The sequence below is a fragment of the Tympanuchus pallidicinctus genome, unplaced genomic scaffold, assembly GCF_026119805.1.
Source record: "Tympanuchus pallidicinctus isolate F22 unplaced genomic scaffold, pur_lepc_1.0 scaffold40, whole genome shotgun sequence".
NCBI classification, from domain to species: domain Eukaryota; kingdom Metazoa; phylum Chordata; class Aves; order Galliformes; family Phasianidae; genus Tympanuchus; species Tympanuchus pallidicinctus.
Genome location: NW_026294759.1, coordinates 1,470,273 through 1,494,085, shown reverse-complemented (window position 1 = coordinate 1,494,085; position 23,813 = coordinate 1,470,273). Strand labels below are relative to the sequence as shown.

At 44.3% G+C, this 23,813-nt stretch overlaps 2 protein-coding genes across 2 annotated transcripts in view; both read right to left on the bottom strand.

Moving 5' to 3' along the window:
• Positions 1-1,616: 1,616 nt before the first annotated feature.
• LOC128089939 (cystatin-B-like) lies at positions 1,617-6,632 on the bottom strand. The gene is made up of 3 exons (XM_052701820.1): positions 6,461-6,632; positions 3,053-3,154; positions 1,617-2,375 (listed from the first exon to the last, which is right to left on the bottom strand). The coding sequence occupies exons 1-3, from the start codon at positions 6,524-6,526 to the stop codon at positions 2,247-2,249; spliced, it is 297 nt and encodes a 98-aa protein (XP_052557780.1). The 5' UTR covers positions 6,527-6,632; the 3' UTR covers positions 1,617-2,246.
• Positions 6,633-9,625: 2,993 nt separating this feature from the next.
• The window catches only part of CASR (calcium sensing receptor), a 71,387-nt gene continuing 57,199 nt past the window's right edge, over positions 9,626-23,813 (bottom strand). The window contains exons 5-7 of the mRNA XM_052701711.1: positions 18,073-18,303; positions 15,706-15,829; positions 9,626-12,842 (exon numbers count right to left, since the gene is read on the bottom strand). Of these exons, the coding sequence (XP_052557671.1) occupies positions 11,392-12,842; positions 15,706-15,829; positions 18,073-18,303 (1,806 nt within the window). The 3' untranslated portion in view covers positions 9,626-11,391. The remainder of the gene's footprint in view (positions 12,843-15,705; positions 15,830-18,072; positions 18,304-23,813) is intronic.

The window sequence follows — 23,813 nt, the reverse complement described above, 5'->3', positions numbered from 1 at the left end:
CCGAGTCAGTGTACACTACACCCCTTTCAGCTCTTCTTTCCAAGTACTGTCAAGACAAGCTCTGAATACAAAGCTCAGGCTGTTGTGAGAGTACTTTTGAGTGAAACAGGCCACATACTTCTTGGGTTTGCTTTAAGTGCATTAATTACAATCTATTGCCTGATCTTCAGCAGCTGTGTGAGATAAATGTATTTCTAGGGGAGGAACTGAGAAGTCAAACTCTCTAAAACAGGACGTGCCCATCTCTAAAAGCAGTTTGGCTCTTTGGGGTGGAAATGAGGAAGGGGTGGAACTACACAAAGGAGCGGGAGAAGCTGCAGCAGAAACAGCTCAATCCGTGTTCAGGCCCTGGAGTAAGGAGTGACCCTGATGACTGGGCATGTATGGAGTTCACTCTTTTTTGTAGCACCAGCCACCTGCAGTGACAAGTCTTCAGTTAAGACTTCTGCGGGAACAAAGATAGAGGGCAACCCTGAAGCACCACAACCTTATTTTCCTGCTGGCAGCTGCTGAGGCAGGTTTTCTGGAGTTACCTGCCATGCAACTCTGAGCTGGTACTCAGGGGTGAGACATCAAATCAAATGCTTTAAGTCCATGAAGTGTGAAGACAATCCGTAGATTCCTGTGCCTTTGGGATTACTGCCTAATATTTTCCATGGGCTGAATCTTGCTGTCAGATGTCTTGAAAATGCTGTAAACCTGGCTTTATCAGCACTAGCTGTCCTCCTCTCCAAAGAGCATTTGGCAAAAATATTCAGCTTTTTGAACCACTGATTTATAAGTTTACCAGCAACAAAAAACAACTGTGTCTCCAGAACATCTTCATTTTAGCAAAACAGGAACTGTGTTACAATGCAGATGTACTCTTTGTATGTTTAACACTGGGGGTGGGGACTCTTTTGGCAGATATGAGTAAAAGCACATATTTGGAGAAAGTAGTTAAGGGATCTGGTAAGGCCTCCCTTAATAATCAGGAAGCAGAACATGCTCTGTGTTAGTAATGCTACCTACACTGTATGTAAGAAGCACAGTAATACACATGTAAGTTCACCATGCCCTCTATTCTCAAAACTGTGGGGAGTTTCTAGGAGCAAGAACATACTATAGGACCAAGAACATACAGCAGTGTAATATAACAGTGGGCTGGTACCCCTCAGTTCAGAATGCAACAACATCTCTCCCCTCCCCAGTTCACTATACAAGGCACGTGTCAAAACTTCCAATGCACAACCTTCTCCTTCCAGGGGGGAAAGTCTTCCTTTCTGCATACTCTCCTGTTAGTCAGGGACTTCCAGATGCTGAGGGCAAATCCCGCCAATGAAGACATAGGCAACACTGAGCAGCATTCAGTCTTTTCTGTGTCCTCTGTCAACAGGCCCACATTTTCCTTAGCACTCCTCTTATTGCTGACATACCTGCTGAAGCCTTCCTTTCTGTGTTCCATGTCCCTCTCCAGATTAAAATAAAGTATTTTTAATTAAAACATAAAAACAAATGTAAACATAAGGACACCTGGAATATGAAAAAAGCTTATGGATAAAAGCTCTGAGCAAGATAATCACCTGTATTGAAAAAGTAATAAATAAAACAGTGAAACACCAGTGAAATATACCATCTAAATTTGAGAGAAATATTTATTGTCATAAATGCAGAAATGCTTGTCCAGATGAAGTTCCTTCCCAGTAGTTTTCCTCAGCACTCAGAAAATAAGCAATTATACACAACAAAACTCGTACATCCTCTACTGGACATTACATCCTACTGCTGGCAACAGGATAAGCATTACTACCAGGGGAATGTTTCTTACAAAAGACTGCAGCCCACCTCTGTCTCTTGCCTCAAGTCATTGCCAATATAAAACATAATACAATTAAATCTATGGATATGCCCACAGTTGCAAAGCAGCACATAAAGATTCAGGTTCTCCTCTTGCTCTCTGATGCAAATATGTGAGTGCTGGTGCCACTCCCTGGCAATTTCCAGGTCAGGGAAGTCCACAAACACAACACAGTATTAAGCTACACTACAATCAGTGCAGCTACTCAGGTTAGCATAAGCAAAAGGTGAAAGGAGAGCTATGTGATTCATTTAGATATTGCACAGTAAAGGAATGGAGTAAGATGTTTTTTCTTTCCAGGACTACGTTTTTTAAGAAAAGTTTTCTTTGTTGGCACAGGAAACATCATTTTGTAGCCTACAGAAAATACACGTAAGAAATCATTAGGAAAGTGCATGTAATAAATTTACTAGAAATAGGCCAGTTCATCATGCTTGGTCTTGCTGCTCTGATATCCACGAAGACTCAATGGCTTGTCCTCGTGAGGAAGGCTTCTGAACACCCGCAGGTGCATGAATTCATCATTGCCAACATGGACCTATAAAGTATGAAAACCAGTAAGAGGTGTGGAGCAACTTTCATCAGGAGAGGGGTTTAGGCTGGCATGTTTTGAGGATGGGGCAAGTAGAGAGGTGGTAGAGAAAAAGCACCCCCTCAGCAGGTGTCACCTTGTTCTGAGGCAGACTGGGAGCTGCATCTTGGTGGAAACAGCACCTCAACCTTGGATTTGCAAGCCCTCCCTCTACCCAAGACAGGGAACGTACAGACAGGGAACTGGTGTTAGTGAGAAGCTTATCTGGAACAGCAAACACTTAAGTGCTTTGACCACTTTTGTGTGTGTGTGTGCGTGTCATCACTATAGGCAGAGTGAAAAAAGGTTTCATACTTGGCTGTATCTTTACAAATCTGGGGTTTACTTAATACACTTAATACATTAGTGTTCAGCATTGTGGAGGTGTAGCTTTAACAAAATCAACTTTCACAAACAACTAAACAGTACAAATTATTATGAAAATAGAGAAATGTGCACATCTCCATTTAAGACAAGGAGACTGGCTGGGAGGCAGTGGGGAAATTCTTTTGTTTTTGTTTCGTTTTTTAATGAACACATATTCTTCTTTTTTAAAACTAAATCACAAGCATTTCTGTGTAGGTAAGTGAACACAAAAAACATTCCAACATTAATTTTTTTTTCAATTGCCCAGTGTCTTCTACCTTGATGAAGTAGTTTGTCCCTGCCACCAACTGAGTTTTGAACTCAACTGCAGTGAAGACATCAAAGGTTTTCCCTTCTTTCTCTTCTAGCTGAGGCTTCACCTTAGGGAAACAAGAAGTTAGCTAAGACTGATGTAGTATTTAATACTTACAGTTTACGGCTCGTGCCATCAGTGTGCCTCATTGCTCTTCAGTTCCTCATTTTACACTAGAGCAAGGCCAGGTACTGAGGCAGGCAGCCAAGGCAACACAATGATGAGATTCAGTCACCACCAACTGACACCAAAGAACTGCGCTGTTTTTCTACATTCATTTTGACAAATTATTTCCGCTGTTGATGTCTCTGCTTCCCCTTCTGCTCTATGTATTTAACAAACAATGTAAAGCAGTTCAAGATCTAAATGGACCAGACTTTAAGGTCTTTTAAAAAGATAACATTTAAAATATCTCTCTTTTTTTCAACCGCTGGTTGTCTTCAGCATTAGCTCCCTTATTGAACTGCAGAACAAACAGGCATCCAAAAACCAAACTTGGAAAATAATAGTTCTTCTAGCTTTTAATAACTGCAATTTACAGTGCTTCAAAATGTAAATATTTCTTCCCAAAATATATTTTTCCAGAGTGCAAAAGCTGCGCTCAAGAATTCAGAATAACTTGCCCAGTGCCGAGACGAGCTCTCGTGAGCTGCAGTCTCTCCTCACACTTGGCTTTCTAGTGCATCATGGCCATGCAGTGAGGTTCTCAGTCATGAAAGCAGACAGCTTTAGGCTTTGTTTACAAGAGCAGTGTGAATTAGCCCTTTCCTTAGGTAATCCTGCTGCACACTGAGGACTCCTAGGAGGACCATGCATCCAGCCCTCCTCTGCTCCAGCACAACAGTAATAGCAGTGAGATGTTCTATTTTCAGGTACATGATTTACTTCCATTCTTTCTATACTATTACACTGCTACTGTCTGCATCCCACCTACTGCCCTGGGGAAAAAGGAGCACCACTTTGCCAGACCTCTGATGCTTGTGGGAACAGAAACAATTCCGGCAACAGGAAGAACAGCAGGGTATGTGCTCCTGCCTCTCCTGTGCCAAGAAAGCGTGAAACCAAACTCTGGCCTTTTCTGCATGTGACAGCCAACCAGTAGCCATCCCATCCCACAGAGATGTGGCCAGACCACAGCCAACAAGTTTGCATTCTGAAACGCAAGGATGGGTACACTGCACCCACTCAGCACATTTGGTGTTTCCACTAGAAACTCTGGGCTCCATGAGTACAGTCAGTTCAGAGTCACATGCAGGTGCCGCTTGCTGGGTGTCACAGCAATGACTCACCACAGCATATGATCACTGGACATCCTGACTCAGTAGGGAGAGCCCAGACAGAAGCAATCTCTGAAAGATCTGTGATCAGCCCATTCTGCTAGACCGCAATAAAGATTAGGGCTGGGGGGTCCCTGAGGACACTACACTACACATGAGCCAGCAGTGCACCCTGGGAGCAATGAAGGCAGACAGTATACTGGGCTGCACCAGCAGGAGGCCAGAAGAAGAGGGTAGTAAGTGATGACTGCCCATTACTTGTCAGAACACATTCAGAATGCTGTGTCCAGTTTTAGGCTCCCAGTTTCAGGAAGATGCCAACTAACTGCAGCAAGCTCAGTGATGGGCCACCATGAGGTCAGATGAATGGACTCTTGCCCTGAACAGAGGAAGAAGGAAATGGATATAAGGAAAGCCTTTTTCCCATGAGAACAGTCCAGCAGTGGGACATGTTGCCCAAAGAGGCCACACCATCTCCATGCATGGAGGTTTCCAAGAGCTGTCTAGACACAGCACCACACTGCCTGGCACTACAGCCCCTTTCCACACGAATCACCTGCAGTCCAGTGACAGGGCTGACCATTATTATGTAGTGGAGGATCTCTGATGATTTGCACAGCCTGTCTGCTTGCCCCTGGAGCAAGTGGCCACCAAAACTGCAGTGAGAAGCCAAAGGCTGAGCAGAGCCACATACAAATCCCCACCCTGGAGAGGCACTCTGAGGGAACTTCAGGCCAGAGACACTGCTGGGGGCAGCTGCCCTGCTCTGTCATGCTGTGCGTGCTCAATGCCAGTGCTACAACTCCGACCAAACAAATGGTCAACAGGACTCATAAAAAACAATGCCATGCAGGTAAGAATTGGCAAAGCAGCAACAGGACATGCACTGCTTAGGGTAAGCAAATGGGTAGGCTCTACACATTTCCACAGAAATTCAAGCAAACAAGATGATCTGAGAAGTCTGTCTTCAATCGACAGAACATGCTTTCTTTGCAGTCTGTATCTAGATGAGGACATCACTGCACAGGCAAATTTCAGCTTGGAGTTTTCCTATATGTATATTACTAAGTACAGCAATTTCATCTAGTAGCCAAAACAAGCTGGATGCGCTTTTAAATATTTAGGCAATTCAAATAATTTTTAGATACTTAGGTTAATACTGAATCCAATAGGGTTTTGGTTTTACTCTTCAACTTACTTTTGGAATGATATACTACAGCCTAGAACAAAATAGAAATTCAGGTTTTAAACAACTCAGTGTGCAATATAAATTGCACACTTGCACTACAACTAATGTCACAGAGGGATCTTTTCAGGGCAAAATGATAAATGAGACTCTCAGCAGTTCTCCGTTCTGTGCTCCAAACTGCACAAAGACTCAGGTACTTCCGAGATGTAGTTTGGGATTTTTTTTTGGTGACACAACCTCATCAGGGTCAGCTAGCCCAGCTTTAATTCACAGACTGCTGTGCCTTTGCATTCAGAAACAAATCTGGACAACGACAGAGCGCAAGAGAAGCAGGAGCGTGTCCTTCATCGTTCTTCTCTGGCCTGACACACCCCCACTGATAAAGCCCAGGGGATGAGAGCGCACGCCGTGAAAGTCCTTGTTAGCACAGGCCTTTTTGGAGTGAGAGCACATGCACCTTGGCAGGGGGAGAGCTCAGAGCTGCCTCACGGAAAACCGGCAGGCTTTTGCCTGCCTCTTTCTCCCGCTTCAAAAGCAGAAGGTTGGTTCTAAGATTCAGACTGTCAGGAGCTCAGAGCACACGCTTCACACATCAGATAGCGCTCGTGTCAGTCACGACTGACCAGCACGCCACAGGCAGCGCTCCGGAGGGTTCCGAATTGCTCGGTATATTCCCACACGGTCTGTCAGTATTCCGGCTCGTACGTTTATTTATTTTTTAGGGGGTACGGAGGCTCTCCGTTCGGCCGCCCAAAGCTGCCGTCTCCCCCGCGGGCAGGGCGCGGTCCCAGCGCAACAGGCTCACACCGCACCGGGCGGGCAGCAGCGGTGTGCGCAGCCAGGAGAGCCGCCTCGGCCCCTCTCGGTTCCGCACCACACACGCCCTCCTCGGGCCCAAGCCCCTCACCTCGTCCGCGATCTGCTGCGTCTCGCTGGTGGCGGGCTGGGCCTTGGAGGCGCCCCCGCACAACATGGTGGCAGCGCAGCTCCCCGCTCCGATCCGCTCCGATCCGCCCCCAGCCGCCACGCCCGTCGCGGTGCTGTCCCCGGGCCGAACCTGGCAGCGGGAGGAAGCGGGGCGGGGCGTCGGCTCCTCTCAGCGGGCGGTCGGGAGCTGCATCCGGGTCTCGCTCTGGAATTTCCTCTCTCACCGGCGGTCCTTGTGCCTGGCGGGTATCTATGTGACAGGTGCTGCTCCTTATCTGCCAGGCCCAGCGCATTCGGAACACCTTGAAATCTCAGAAGATACGTGCGTGCAAACCAATCTCTCTTGAGGTCCAGGGTGGCAACCCTGCTGCCCTTGTAAGAGAGAACCTGTCCTGCCTGACGTGCAGCTTGGGGCTATCAAATTCAGGTTCCTTCCTAAAAATGTGGTATCCAAGCCTGCAGGAGTTTCAGATCATTAGGAGTACCAGGGAGGTGGAGGAGCTCCGCATCCTCAAGCTCTCCCCAGTCCACCACAGAGAGCCAACACCTTGGCCAAAGAGGAGGTGTGAAGGTGTCCCATCTGCTGTGTACAATACCATGTGAATCCCAGTTCTACCCTGGACAAAGCTGAAGGCAGATAGCCCTCTCTGCAGGGTGCCCATGAGCACCATTAAGGTGTTTGTGAGGGGAGATGGTGACTAACAGGCATTGCTCTTGACACCCCGTGGACTTGCAGCATCCTCTGTAGTGCTTCCAGCACAGCAGGAAGATGCAGGGATGGAGACGGGCTATGCTGGTCTTCTGCCTGAGGTCTGGACAGCACTTTTCAGGCAGTGCTGGGAGATCCTTGACCCCTTGCTCCCTTGGCTGTGCCAGGAGCTGCCATCATCTAGGGGGAATGGTAGCCAGTCCCAATGTTATTACAGATTTCAGCACAGAGACTGTGTGTGCTGCTAGCAATAGGGTGTCGTGGTCCCATCCACAGGTCTCAAGGGCAGGGGTGCAGAAGCCTGGGGGCTGACCTGGTGGTGGACCTGGCACAGTTCACCAAAGTGATGGAGGCTGAACTGTGCCATGGTCTGCTGTGGTGGAGGGGTCTTTACTTCATGGCCTCTGAAGAAAAGCCAGCAAGCCAAAAACCAAGAAGAGCGAGCAAAAAGGAACCAAAGCCATCTTCCTTAGAAGGCAGTCTACTCCCCAAGTAGGGCAGGTGCTCCAGCCCTGCCATGTCTGGGCCTACCCTGACCCCCAGCTTGTCAACATCTCTCCTTCTCAGGGCCCAGGCAGGATGCAGGAAATGGGAAGTGCCTTGAGGTTATGCTAGCTCTGAGCAGCTCTGTGTGCTTGCACAGTGCCACAAGGCTGGCCCTACAGCAAAATGAGCAGGAAAATCAGTATAATCCTTCCTGAATGAAAATCGGGTGATACTGGAAGATTTCAGTGACTACAAAGAAGCATGTGTATAGCATTACTGTAAACATTCAATTCCTTGGGAAAGCAACAGCTCTATCCTCGTCTACAACTTCTCAATACCCCTTGGTAAAACTGATAATTACAGCCCTCAGTTTACCAGGAATGGGTAGTGCCTACTGCATATGCAACCTACATGGGTTTGGGAGGACATGGTGAGATGCACACAATGAAATGAAGTGCTTCTTTCCTCTGATATCATCACTCCTCCCTGGAGAGCAAATATGTGCTCTGCCTGGGCTTTGGGCAGAGCAAGGGTGCAGCACTGGGCTGGTTCCTGTTCCTCATCCATCAACCAGTCTACCAACAGAAATCCAGTGCAGGGCTGATACACTCTGCTTCTTGTCCCCACTGCTTCTCTACTGCATGGTCCAGCAAATACCAACAAGGGCATATTCTTTTCAGTAGCGTTTTGAGCCATAGGGGAGTGGGGGTTGGGAAGGAGCAGCCATTCGTATGGGTGACTTCTGAGGGACATGCTAATGGATGTTCTTGGGTGTGAACTTTCTACAGAGAGATTTGCTCAGCTTGTCATCAGCATGACTCACAGACAGGCTTGTGAACATGTGGCTGAGCAACTTCTCTCTTCTCTGGAATTTGGCAGGATGAGAATCTATATCCTCTGTGCATGGAGAAAAAGAATTTGGTTACAGATCACCTTCATTAAGGGGTCCTTTTTGTCTTTATTTACTGATTTTTCCTTGCCTCTATCACGTGTGTCACTCCAATAAGGCTGCAGCAGAGGGGCTCATACAGCCTGAGCTTTTAACTCAGGGTAAGTGCGCAGTGAGGGTGGGTGGGCAAGCAAACTGAGCAGGGTTGGTCTGTCACAGTATAATTTTGGCAGACCATTGGAACCTTACTATGCACCAGGGTACAACTTCCTTGTGAGTAGATTGAAAGGATGAAGAATACCAAAAATCTTTGCAGTAAAATATCAACATAGTCTGCTGTGTGCGGAGCCAGTGAGTATCGTTCTCCAAACAAGGCTGGCAGTGCTAACTTCATTTCTCACATTTGTACACAGTTCACATCTTGCTTTGTCCACACTGAATTCACTGAGTGCTTCTATGCTTTAAAAGCCATCTACTTCAGGAGGTGTATATTGGATCTGACATGTAGGAGTGATTCACTAGCACTACAACAAATTGGCTACTGAACTTAATTTTAAGAGTGAGCCATAATCAAAGTATTTTTCTTAGTCCTTTTGCCATCTAGTGGCCATCTCTGTTCAAGCATTTAGTTAGATACAGAAGTCACAGGTCTCAGTTACCAACTCTAAATTAAGCCTGGAGCCTGCAATCAGCAGCTTGGGAATGGGACATGGTTTTTCAGAAGCAATGAGGAATGCTTACTGGGTCCGGTGGTAGAATATGGTTTCCAAAAGTGTGACCCCAGTGATATGCGTTTTCAAACTCTGTTTTTCTTTCTTTTAACTTGCAGTGCCATAGCTTTAATAAATCTTGTGGTTTGCAGGCCATACAGTTAGAGTCGGATCACTTCTTACATGATATAACTAAAATTTGAGCCCTCTCAAAGGTGAATATAACAGATAAACAAAAGGGTAAAAATAACTTGTCTGAATAGCATTCTTACTGGTTCTGGACTTCCACTGTGCTGTCCAGAAACAAAACTTCTTTTCCTTGTCAGCAACAAGGGGAGGTGGCAAAACAAGTTTTTATGCAGTAATGTCACCTGTAAGTTTTATTTTCTTGCTCTGGCCAGAAAAAAAAACACACAAAAACACAAAACATCAACCAAGCAAAAACAGTAACAAGAGAATTGTGGTATTTTCCCCATCACATTCACAACAGTCCTTTTGTCTCCACTCACAGTAAGTAGCAGGCCTATATACCTTTCCACAGTGTCTTCGCATGTGATGAGGGGGGGTACTGACATCTTCATGACAAATGCCTGTTCTTGCATATGGGATCTGGGAAGAGGGAAGTAAATTTTACAGAATAGCCTTGCCCTTCCTGCCAAGTTGCCTAGGGTCACTCTTTCTTTCTTCAGGCTGCAACAGAAATCTGTTCTAAGGACTCTCCTACTTCAACATTTGCAGAATGCAGAGGAACCAGGCACACCATGCACAGTCAGGAGCACTTATGTCTGCTTTTGGGGGGATGAACAAGAGCCAGGACTGATGAAGTTCCGATGTGCTTTTTGAAGTCCTTACTCTCATCAAGGCATGGTGCTCCATTTCTGCTTTAGGTCCTGTCCCTTCAAGATGGAACAAGAGGGACATAATCTAGTTGAAGGCCTACAGGAACCAAACAACCAATTTACTCATCTGTGTGTTTGCATGTTCCAGAGCCCAATTCTGTACATTTTATTTACTCCATCCTCTACCAGCATGCACACTTGCAATATTCATCTCAAATATTATCAAATTTGGGGGCTATTTCTCCATTTCACCTTGTTTCATTGGCTTTGTATCAGGCCCACAAGTATTGTCACAACCAGCACAATGCTATGTGTGGGTATGAGGCGGATTAATATGGCAAAGCACAACACTGACTATGGTGTGGAAGGGTTAGCCACGTATGCCATGTGGAATATTACAGCAGCAACACTTTGTTAAGCATACAACTACTAGCGACATAATCAATCACAAATACATCTCATTGTGCTCTCGCAGCAATCTCCAGGGGGATTTACAATCTGTTCTCCCCTTCCACCAAAGCAGGCAGGCTGGAGGTAAAGCTACATCTGCTGGAAGAAACCAGTAGGAACCTAGTAGCTTGGTCTAGTGCAATGGAGTCTATGAAGGGTATTGTCCAGTATTTCCTGCTGGGCAGAGAGGAGAAATTGGGAAAATGAGGAGAAATTACTAAATATAAATAGCAGGGTGCTCTGTCACATTAAATACTTTACATGTTCACACCCTTGGCTGTACACAGCATGCAGGATGTTGGGGGCTTTTTTGTTTTCCCAGTGACCGTGCTTTCCCCAAGTGAAACTGTGTATCTTGCTTTTGAACAGCTGAGAGTCCTGATGCACGTGGTTACAGATCACATATACTGGATAAAGAGGGAATATTATACATAGTGGGAAAGAGGAATATTATACATAAATGTAAAAGCAGAGTATTGTGGAATTGCTCAGTGCCTCCCATAGTCAGCTGAGTTGCAGTCTGGCAGGAAAAGCTTACAGAGGCAAGACAGTATGCAGAGTTCTGTTTAAGCCCCACCAGAGGCAATCTTCACTTGTCCTCCCCACATGTCCTGATTTCAGTAAAGCAACTGCAAATTCAGTTCAAGGCTGCCCAGATACAGGCTTCTGGTAGTCTTTCCTCTGGAGGCACGTGTTTTACCCGGCTGGTGATAGCAACAGTGTGTGGTGGGACTGTGTCACAGATAAGTATCTTTGTTATCTTTCCCATTCAGAAGCAAGAGGTGAGCAAGTTCCTCTTGGGGAAGTGCTTTTCATGACCTTCTTTTGTTAGGAATGTACTGTGTTTTCTGTGACAGAGCTGCCTCCAGTGCCTATAAAATTTCGGGAGTTAGCTGATGGCAGGGAGGGCTCTGCCTCAGGGTTTGGTACCTCTTCTTTGTTGTCTCCCACCACTGATTCCTGTGAACTGGTCTCTGGGCTGGATGCTGTCTGGAAGCCAGGCTCGGCACTGAGGGACTTGCTGTTCTGTAGAGCGAGCAGGGCCCTGTGCCGCATCAGGCTGTCGTCACTGTTCTGGGCCTCCAGGGAGTTCCTGCGCTTGGCGTTCCTGTTGGCCATGGCGTTCTTCTGTGGCTCCTCAAAACTCAGTGACAAGGTGACCATGCCACTCCCAGAGCTGACCTTCTGCTTGCACCGACGCTGCTGCTGCCGCTGCCGCTCAGCAGAAGCCGGTAGAGGGAAAGGGTCTTCATGGTTGCTCTTGCTGCTGATGGAGGAGGATGGGGTGGAACCAGTGGAACCTCCGAGGCTGTTGGAACGCTTGCGTGACACATTGCTGCGTCTCAGTGTGGCCCTGGCAGCCACCTTGAAAGCATGGGCAGCTGTGCTGCAGCGCACCTCCTCAATGGTGTTGCGGGAAGGCTTGAAGAGGATGATGTAGACTTTGTTAAAGAAGATGCAGGCCAGAAGCCCGAAGCTGGCAGCCAGTATTGCAATCACCTCCACAGCAGAGACAAACTTGCCATATGTGCTGGCGTAAGCGGGGATGAAGGAGATCCAGACAATGAAGAAGATCAGCATGCTGAAGGTGATGAACTTGGCCTCATTGAAGTTCTCAGGCAGTTTTCGAGACTTAAAGGCAAAGAAGAAGCAGATGGCTGCCAGGAGACAGGTGTAGCCAATGAGGAAGCCAAGAGCCATCAAGGAGCCTTCATGGCAGGTGATGAAGATAATTTCATCCTCCAGCTCATGGTTTCGATAACTGGATGGTGGGGCTGTGTAGAGCCAAATCACGCAGATGACAATCTGCACAAATGTGAACAAGAAGACCAGGAGGAACTGGAGGTTGAGGCCCCACCACTTTCGGTAGAGGCTTGTGGGGATCTTTGCTTCGAAGACAAGCAGGACACAGTTGGTTTTCACCAGGATGCAGGAGATGCAGAGGACAAAGCTGATGCCAAAAGCTGGCTGCCTCAGACGGCAAGTCCAGTTCTGTGGCTCTCCAATGAAGAACAATGAGCTGGAGAAGCAGCAGAGCAAGGAGAAGAGGAGGAGGTAAGACAGCTCCCGGTTTGTGGCCTTGACGATGGGAGTGTTGCGAAATTTGGTGAAGACTCCCAGGACAAAAGAAGTCAGGAAAATTCCCAGCACAGCAAAGAGAGTTAAAGCGATTCCAAAGGGTTCTGTCCAGGATAGAAACTCTATCTGCTTGGGGATGCAGGATGTGTGGTTCTCATTAGACCAGTAATCCTCAGGGCACTTGTCACAAGCACTTGCATCTGAAAAACAAGAGACAGGAAAGGGAAGGTTTGTCAGAATGAAAGGGTGAAATGGATGACAAAGTACATGGTAGCTACATGCTGTCTTTCAACTCAAATACAGGTGTTGTTCACTTCAGTTGTCAGCAGGTCCCTGATGTCATTTATTGATGTCTCAGAGTTTTTACAGTGAAACAATGAGTCTCATGGGCTTTACAGGAAAACACAAAGTGCACTCAAAGTCCTGCCCACGTACTCTGCTTCCTGGATCAATTTCTTGACAAAACTTTGCAAAACTTGTTTGATTGCTGTCAGCTGCTACACAAGATCTATTACCCTATGTTTCTTCATTTTTATCATCTGCTTCTCTTTGTCTTCATGCTTCTTGCACTCTTATCATTTGACACATCCTGCCTGTCTCTGCAACAGGAAAAATTAAAAATGTGCTTGCCTCCTTAAGTTCTTTGAGATCTTATTTCATAATCTTTGGAGGCAAGTCTTAGATGTATTTGAAATGCTTATTTTTGAAGGCAAACAGTGCTCTTGACTCCCATCACACTCCTATTTCATGCTGGAACACTGGGGGAGATGTGTCCTAATTATATCACTCTCTTCACACTTAGGAAAGCATCCCTGTGATAGCCGCAGAGGGAAAATCAATGCCTCTGTCTCCTTCTTCTGAGTAGAGCTAATTAGAGCCCATTGGGATGGCAACATTTGTCTCCAGTGACTGCCATAATCAAAAGGAAGGGGGTAACTGTCACTGCTTTTATTCAACCCAAATATGTCTTATGCTCCAATGGTGAGGTTCATGACTCCATTGATAGCAGTGGAAATGAGTGAGTTGGAATTCACATCCTACCTCATCCTTCAGGATCCCAGCATGAAAGCTGTGGGATACAGTGAGTTCAGGGGACAAACATGCAGGAAACTTGTTTTGCAACAACCACCCTCTGAGCCTTGCACCTGAGTGCAAACAGAGACTCCTAGAGCAAAGCTTGGTGCTAATCATAAAATCCTAGAATGGCTTGGGTTGGAAGGGACATTAAAGCCCATCCAGTTACAAGTCCCTGCCACTTGGGTTGCCACCCACTAGACCAGCTTACACTGGGCTCCATCCAATGTGACCTTGAAGGCTTCTAGGAATGGGGCATTCCTGAGGAAGTCAGTAACGAGCACAGAGCATTTCAAGCCCACTTGTTCTGGAGGGTTGGCTGCAGAGAGATGACACTGCTCTCCTAATAACTGGTTGTTTTGCCTAAGCTGTTCATCTGAAAGTCATGCACTAGTCAGGGGATTCCATCACCACATCATTTCATTTACTTCTGTTTAGCCAATCACTTCTATTTTTTTGTGTGCCAGTTATCTGGAAGTATATTGCAAACTGCATGTGGGGCAGAGCTAACCTCCAATACTGGGGAATTCAGTCACCTCTACCTAATATGCAGCATCTGTTTGTCACTGCACCCTGAAGAGCTATTTTTTACTGCTGTCTTGAGCTGATCTAGAGACTGAGCTGCCACAGAAGGCAGCAAACCAGACTTCTTTCCTCTTGTGAGGCTGCTCATTCCTGTCCCATCCTTTGTTCCAAGTGGAAACTCAACCTCCCAAAAATGTCTTCACTTTCATGAAGACAAGAGACCTGAACCTGTTTGGTCCTTGGCTGCACAGATAGTTTTGGATGAAAGCAAACAGCTAGGGGAGAAGAAGAGAGATTCTCTCCTTCAGCAGTATCAATACGTCAATTTGATGAGACTGGTTGTCAAACTGTTCTCTATGCCTATAAAACTGATAAATACAGGAAATAAAGAGCATTACTGTCAGCTGAAATTGAAGCAGAAAACTTTGGAGTCCAAAGGCAGTTGCCCCCTCAGCCTCACAAATCTTGCAAGTATACCAGTGCCAGTTCCCAAAATCTTATGACAAACAACAAATGGTGCATATTACAAATGACCAAGTTTGTTTCTATTTAATTGAAAAATGCTACACCAGTGCGACTTGTACTATATGTTTATGTACATATACTATAAGTCCTCTTCTATGCATTACTGTATGCACAATATGTTTACTATGTGCTTGGGTAAAAGTATTACCATTCCCATTAGCTAGGATGCAAATTAGATTCTCTCAAAGGAGAATGTTTTTTCAGTCTTGCATGCTCCTTACTGTTTTTTATCTCATGCAGAGTCTGCAGTGTGTGCTGGGGCCAGGGCTGCTGAAGAGGGTGAGGAGAACCTGAGTACTCAGCATTGTTGATTGGACTGCTGCTCTGGAAGATTCTATTTGCCTTCATTAGCCTGGGATGCCCAACGCTGAGGAGCTGATAATGGTGTTGGAAATTCAGAAGGTTCCAACCAGCTCTAAAACTAGAGTTTTCACTGCAGAACCTGAGCAGTCCTAAACTCTCACTGAAACCAACAAAAAAGATGTCTATGCATGTTCAATAGGATCCAGAGATTCTGGTCTCTTGCAGTGCCAGTGTTCAACAGAACAGTGCTTTGTGAACCCATAAAGGGAAATATTCCTTTTTGCTTGTGAAGTCAGGAATAGAATGGACTTTATTTCTTTGTAAAGCATGGAATGAAAAGTGGTTAACATGAGGAAAAGGTGGAGGTGCACTGACAACTATAATAGCTAGGATTAGGTTAGGGAGTGTCTCCTTTCTCCAGATTTCTGGAGAAAGAAAAACTTCTACAGTGCAGCAGAGTTTGCTTCTGGCTGCCTGAGAAACTTTCCAAATTTCCCTTTATGCTTTCTGTGAAGCCCCCTGGCAGAGTAGCCTCCAGCTCAGCACTGCAGGAAAGTGACTTCAATACCATTGTGGGCAATGCCCCGAGGACTCTTCTGGTCCATGCAAACCCCAAAGCAGTGCTGTGTGCATTACCTGTTTCATCGCTGTACTCCCCATCAGGGCAGTCCACACACTCAAAGCAGCACGTGGGCTCTCCCTCAATAATGCCCTTCCTGGTGCCTGGCAGGCAGTCCATGCTGCAGTTAGAGAAGGGCACCTGCAAGGAAAGAGCCAGAAGAGGGTTAACAGTAAAGTACTTCAAGTACAGTCTTCCTACAGCAGGCCTTGAGCTTACCCCAAGGGTGTAACTGCTTGTTTAACATGCTAGGTGGAGAGCTTCAGACACTCCCCTCTTCTGTCCACTGAAGATCTTGCACAACAGACTTCCCTCAACCCCCTGCAGTAATAACACATTTGAAGGATTGCATCAAGGAACGGTAGGGAAGATCAGCAGAGCTCTCTAATCTCAACCATGTTGTGGCACTGCAAAATGATATGTGACTCTTGAGACACACACCAGAAAACAGTCCTTAGGTGACTGAAAGAGAGTTCATGTCTGTGGCAGGAACTTAAATCAACTGCAGAGACGATGGACTCTGACTGCTGATCCCCTTTCCCATAGTCTGTTGAGTGCTAATGATTTACGGGACTTAGAACTGTTCCTTGAAGCCACTTCCTCTCTCAGTCCCAAAGGCCCTCTCTGGCCTAGAAAGAAAAATAAGGTAAATTAACAGTACAAGATGAGTTTTCATATAAAAGAGAGAAAGACCTTAGTCTTAGAACACCATGCATCTGAAGATGCAGATCAGCACGTGCACGCAGATCCAGAAAAGAACATGTCTACATGAAGCACACCTTAGGTTCTCCATGTCAAAGCCCATGGAGAGGACTTATAAAGCCCCCCACCTCACTTTCACCGGAGTGGTTACCCAGGCTTCCAGGCTTTTGCTGCCGCAGTGACCAGCTGTGTTACCTGGCTGCAGCTCATGCCCTGTGTGAGTGAGCCCACGTGGGCACAGACACACCCTAGCAGTGAGTGGTTGCACAGGCATGCATAGGCATGAGAATGTGAGCTAAACACATATTTTGCATTGCCAGCAGAGTACCCTGATTTGTATGTCGCTAAGCGCATGGCTGCAGCATTTTGGGAACACTAATTCTAAGCTGGTAATCAGGAGTGCATAATTAATTGGGCAGATGCACATCCAGGGAAAATCCTGGCAGCTCCCCACTTAAAGCACTGCAGCAAATTGCTAACACCTACTGCCTGAGACAGCTTTACACAGGTTGTACATAAATCAAAGGATATCGCCTGTCCTGTCTTTTCCTAGGCTATCAGTGATGAGTTTGAGCAGGGCTGAATCAAAAACCCAGCTGAAGTTGTGTGCTGTTTCTCTGTTATCTATGAGGCTGACTGTATTGCCAGAGAGGAAAATTAAATTGGTTTTACATGATTAAATCTTGACAAATCCAGGTTGGCTTTTTCTTATCATTTCATTATCCTCTAACTATTTATAAACTGTTTAATATTTGTTTTTATCAAGTCTTTTGGATTACTGAAGCTCAGCTTAATTGTGTGTAATTCCCTTAGCTCTCCAATATCTGCTTTAAAAAGCAGATATTACGATTTACCCTCCTCTAATCCTTTTAGACATCACCCGTCCTCCATATTTCTCAAAGACAAATTGCTAGTACTATTGAGATTGCTTTGGCTGCCTTTTAAAGTATTTTGTGGGAAATTTCATCAAGTTCTGCCAGAACAAATCCACCTATTTTACCTACTCTTTAACTCTATATTTTTTTTTCTCTTCAACTCTGGCCAATGCTACAGTTCCTGTGTTAAAAAGTTAAAGTTAGTTATATTTAATCTTTTTTGAGGAAGACTGAAACTCAGAAAACTCCAATTAGTAGAGTACTGGCTACTCTGCCTTTGAGCAAAACTGTTATGTGGAAGAAATTTAAATTCTATAAGCTGAAAAACAAAACAAAACAAGCTACAATAGACATAGAGATTACAATCCCCCCTGCTATCACAAAATTTACATTTTCTGGCACGAAACTCAGCAACATAGCTGCATTTTAATAGTTTAGGACAGAGAATAGGGATATTGCACTGCTGGAGGAATGTGGAAAAGAAAACATAATTACTCAGTTCAAATGTGGGGAAACAAACATGCAAACAAAAAAAGTACTCTGTTAGAAAAGGTACTGCAAAGGTAAGGCTCAGCTGATGGTGTAAATTTGCTAGGCAAATCTAGCTGCTGCAATTATCTGATCTGCCAGCCAATCCAGCAGTGTATATTGAGGATGTGATGGACTAGGGCAGAGAATAGGTATACAATAAGATGAATAGGTCTTTTAATGAGTTGCAGTGCAACAGCATGAGGATTGTGCAAAGTCCGTTCAAATTTCAGATTGATGCAACTTGTTAAATGATGCTTTGAGTATTTCAGCACTTACCTCCTTTGAGAATCCACTCCACAGGATTTTGTTTTCATTGATAAAGAGCCTCTCCCCTTTCTTGGCATACACATTGTAGTGCCCAACCTCCTCAAAGACGACTGAGCCATCCTCTGGAGAGAGATGCCAGTTGATTATTGAGTAATTCCCTACCAGGTCTCCAAACTCATCAAAGTCCACTTGCTCCCCCATGTTACTGGTGAAATTTAAGTGGCGCAGGTGCTTCAGAACCTAGAGAGGGATACAGAGACATTGTAAATGCCTGTTTTTCACAACATAGACAGATCAGATATGGGAACAAAACTGGAAATAATCACTTTACTGCAGCTCCTAATTTCTTGAGAAACCCACTTTATTACAACAGCAGCAGAATTTCTCTCATAGACCTCACATGTACACACAAACCCTGTGCAAACCTTGTAGACTGCACAAGGTGTTGTAGCCCATAGGATGGATTGCACCCACTGCAACACTGCTCACCAGCTGCTACACCTCTCAGCCTTCTGGCATTCCTCTTTTGTCCCTTCCTACCACCTTCCCCAAGCCTTCATCTCTCCTTTGAGGGGCAGAAATGTGGCAGAAGTGACTGTTTTGGTCACCCATCCTTCTTGTCCTTCTCTTGCAAACTATTTTCTACAGTTGGCACTGTTCATCTCTGAATGATTAATCACTCAGAAGCAGAAATACTTGGGAAACAATTCAAACTCATCTTTTGATTTGAAAATCCCAAGCCCAATGGGATTTTCAAATGGGATTTTATGCACTTGCATAAAAAACAATAAATCCAAATAACTCACTACATAGCAGGCCTGGGCAGTTCATAGTTTTGGTTTCTGTCCCATTGTCATGCAGTTTCAGATAATCACATTCTGCCTGTCCCCGCATGTTGACTTCTGTAATTTTCATGCCTTAAACTGTCACATGCTGTGGACAAAAGCAGTTAATCCCAGAAACAACTGCAGCTGAAAATTTGATGATCCCAATAGCCTGACAAGTAGATGAAAGTAACAGCAACAAACAACTGTGAGACAATTCATCCACACAATAGGTACTTCTCCAATCTTCAGGAATTAGTTGCTGCCTTCTTCGCTTATCAGCTTTTTTCCCTTATTTAATGGATGCTCTCAGTTAGACAATTTCTCTGCAGAGATTAGCTGGTGTGACTCTGAAGGCACCTGGATGTCATCTGTCCCTAAAGCACTGTGGTACAGTTGCTGTTCTTGCTTTAGTGCCTTCAATGGATTATAAGTCCAGTACTCCCTCTCTTATCTGTGGCTACACAAGCATTCAATCTTGGATAGCAAAATGCAAAATGCAAAAAAAAAGTAAGAAAATGAAATAAATTTGTCTAGGAAGGCAGAGTCCTCCTCACCCCATAACCACAGAACAGAAAAAACTGTTTTGCTGAAGTGCTTTCACCTGGAAAAAGAAAAGGAACAGAGGAACAGAATCACCTCATTAATTCTTGTCAATTTTACTAAATTGTCTCCTTTTTCTCTTTTTCTCCTTGGGATCCTCCTATCTCAAAGTAAAATTTCCAGAGCTGCAGAAATACCCTTGTCTCTTCTCACTGTTTCTATTAATTCCAGTCTGAAAGAGTCTGGAATAAACAAAGCCACACAGGATGTGGCTGGCAATACCATTTCAGCTTTATGTGTTCATGTTAGAAGTATGTCCAAATGTTAATGTGCAGGATGGGACCCAAGCACCTGATGACTCAGGAAATCTGCATTTCTCTGCAGGCTCTAGCAGCTACCCCAGAGTAACTCCTCTAATACTGGTATCCAGACCAGATTTGAGTTCTTTTATTGAGCTAAATGCCGTATTTCTTCTCATTCCAAACCAGTATTAGTTTCATACATTACTGCAGCACTATGCTGACCTACACTAGCCCTGAATGAGTACTGATGCTGCAGTGACCTTTATTCACAAGTCACCTTTTCCACATCACTCAGGATTTTACAAGCCTTTGTTAGATCTTTCCCTGGCTCATGAATCCTCTCCAGCTTTGCTGCTTTTTGTACAAAAGCTGCTCCATTGACCCTTCTCCAAACTCTCCCAGCCTGCTACTTCCTCCCACTGCTCAACTTTTGTTAATTCTTAAATAAATGTCAGTGTCCATATCTGAGTTTTCATTTACTCTGCCTGAACTGCAGCAGGTCTTTAACTAGTGCCCATGTACCAGCTATGATTTGTATTTGTACTGAAAGTGGTGAGTTCTCCCTCCCACTTTGAATTTCTGAGGATCTGTTTTTCCCTCGATTCAGATTTTTAGTCACTGCAATATCCATAAGTGCTTGAAGTCTCAGCTGTCACTAACCCAGTGGTCATGGTATATGGATTTGACATCTGTCAGTAGTCAAGTATCAGAAGGAAACATGTGCATGGCACTCCTGGAAGAGCCACTCATAAAATTCTGTAAAGGAAATGTTCCCTGGATCAATAGGGTTTTTTATTTTCTTCATTCCTTCCCACCTGTCTATGGGTCTATCTTTATTAACATGCTCTACTTTTTATTGTATATCTCATCATTTAATTCAGCTGCTTTCTCTCTCTCTCTCCTTTTTTTTTTTTTCCCCCAGTGTCATAATGCTTTTTGTATGTATTGTAGTTTCTGTGTAAATAAATAGGAGGTGTTACTTTTAGAGCAACCTGCACATATGACAAATGCAATGCAATTAAAGTAAGAATTTAAGCTATTCACGATCCTTATTGAAATTCAAATTAACTGTAACCACTCTAGACACAAACCCATTCATTACTTTAGGCACCCAATATATTATGCAGTTGAGAAGGCAAACAAAATATTATGATGGAATGAGAAAGAAAATGATACGGAGAATATGGTGCCAGTGTATACATTAATAGTACAGTTTTCCTTGGAAAATGCATTTAGTTCCAGTAACTTGATCAGAAGAGAAGAATAAAATTAAAAGAAGATCAAAGGTGTCCAGAAATAGTGATGATAACTCTCAGACAGCCAGTCTGACTTCCATTCAAAGAAAAGAGAAAAAATGCAGGATTATTTAAGTCAAGGGAGGAGGGAGAGGAAGATTATGACAAACACAGTGATTTGTAGGAAGGAGGTGATTTACATTCATACAGAAGCAGAGACCACTTCAGAAACAACTGAGTTTATTCAGGGACCGAGACAAGTATAGGATATCTGGCTGTCATAAAAGGAAGCGGTCCAGAGAAGTTACAGACGTCCTCTCTCCTCTCCCTGCAAGTATTAAAGGCCAGGTTGGATGGGGCTTTGGGCAACCTGGACTAGTGGGAGGTGTCCCTGAGAGGAACAGGAGCAAGGGTTTGGAACTAGATGATCTTTACGATCCCTTCCAACCCAAACTACTGTGTGATTCTATGATTCAGTGCTCCAGAAAGATGTTTGTGCTGAGTCACAGAGATTTCCAAAGGAATAAAGAGATGATCCTACAGTACTTGGCACTATGTATCTTTTTTTCCAGACTGATACAACTGTCAGTTAGAAGGGCATGTCAGTTAGAAGGAACATAGTAAAAGTGGGACTGGGATATTTTGTTTCCTCAAAAGTCCTCAAAGACCAATGCTGGAAGTGAGCAGAAGGGCTGTACAGCCTGTTGATCTCCATTCTGCATTTGCGATCTTCTCCTTTCTGTGTACACTTGTCCTTAGAACACTGGTCCTGAACTAATGCAAAGCTGATACTGAACAGCACATCATTTAAGCATGCTTGATAAAAAACGGAAAATATAGCAGAAAAGCTTTCATTTGCCTTAATTGGATGCACGTAAGATGAAGGCTGCTCTGAAAGTAATGCCTTCTATTTCATTATGTTGGCTCATGACACCAGACACCAATGTCAGTGGTACGAATGTTCCCACCAATATGCCGTTACATTTTGCTGCCATGTGACAGGTGGCAGCAGAGAGGTAGTCTGACAAACTGGCGTCTGACATGGAAGCATGTATGAAGCAAAGGTGCGTCACTGAATTCCTCTGCATGGAAAAAATGGCACCGACTGACATTCATCACCACTCACTGAATGCTGATGGAAACTAAACTGTGGATGTGAGCACACTGAGGCAGTGGGTGGTCCGTTTCACCAGTGGCATCAGCAACTGGTTCACCTCTGCTGGTGCAGATTTTTATGAGCATGGCATGCAGATTTCTTTTCACTGCTGGTAAAAATGTATAGTTAATGGTGATGACTATGTAGAAAAACAGTGTTTTGTACCTGAGTATGTGCTCTATCAGACACTGTTACTGTGCTCATCGTATCTGTTGTAGTTTTCCTGGAAATAAACAGGAGCAATCTACTTACAAGAGAAAATAAATAGACTGACAACATCCTCTGCATTACATCTCAATTATAGAATTTTATGAAATCAAAGATTTACCTAGGAAAACTGAATGTGAAATCCAGTCAGTTGAAATTCAGTGCAATGTATTTTTTAAGTCAAGCTTAGAAACGTGACCTTTAAGTCACAGTTCCATTTTTAATTTCAATTACTTTTATTTTAATGGAGAAAAGGAGGAACACTTCGTTCTGATTTTTTACAAATGTTTGGTTGGAAAATGTTCCAACTAATGAGTTTGACTAAATCTAGGGGAGATGGCAGGTGACTGCCATCACTGTTTCAAAATAACCGTAAGTTACTTTTAAATGAAGAAAGTTGTTTTTTTTTTCTCCAATGTTTTTCCCTCTTTCTATTTTAAGTTAAAATCCAACTGTATGATGAAATTCCAAGACATTTGTATAGCACAAAGCATGACATTATACTGTTAGTTCCTTAGAGTCTGCAAAAGTCCTTCTGCCAAGTAACTTCAGCAGCCGAAGCATCTGGAATAGCCTTGGTCTCAGTTCAGTGCCATCCTAAGGAGACTTCAACTGATCCACCAACTAAGGAGTGGCTGTAAGACCTAAAAACGCACCTGGAAGGCTGTGAAAGTGTATTTTTCTGGAGAAAAATGCCTTAAATGATAGCATCTCTCCCCTCTTTAAAAATACTGTGAGCATTCATGCAGTTTCTACTAATTAGGGCAAAAACCACAGTAGTGAAGTGGAAAATGATGTATATGGAGAATTCCTAGACTTGGAGTGCAATACTACACAAAACAAAGTTGTTTTCTGACTGGTCACCTGACCTGGTGATACACAAGCGTAGGCCACAGATGACAGATTCCTGTACCCAAGAGGACAGAGAAAATTCAATGAAAAGCTATAGGAAAGGACTGAATGATAGTATGTGATCTGCATGCATGATAAACCCACTATGAGTTCAGAGATTTTGGCTGTGTACAATAAAGTAAAAACTCAGTAAGGGATAATGATATGTCACTGTCATCATCATACAAATAAGGTGTGCTGTAAAGGGCATTACTCCAACACAGATCAAACAAAGCTGCAAAACACAAACATTATGTTAATGGAAAACAGAATGAAAACCAAATCCTGGAAAGCAAGGAGGAAAAGATCATCAGGGAATGTACTAAGATATTTTTTGAATGTATTAAAGTAAGATGGTGTCATGAATGCCAGACCCCTTATGATATAAGGCTGAAAAACACAAATAAAGAGGATGGTGAAGGAGCAGGAAAGCTGAATGATTTACAAAAGTATGTACTTATCCCAGTGGCACTCACTTTGAAGCAACAATGCGTCATTAATGGAGGTGGAAGGTCTTTAAGAAGGGACTGGAGAACAGCCTGAGCAATTTCAATCAGATCTAAAAGACTAGCAGAACCAGGAAGTTCTTCAC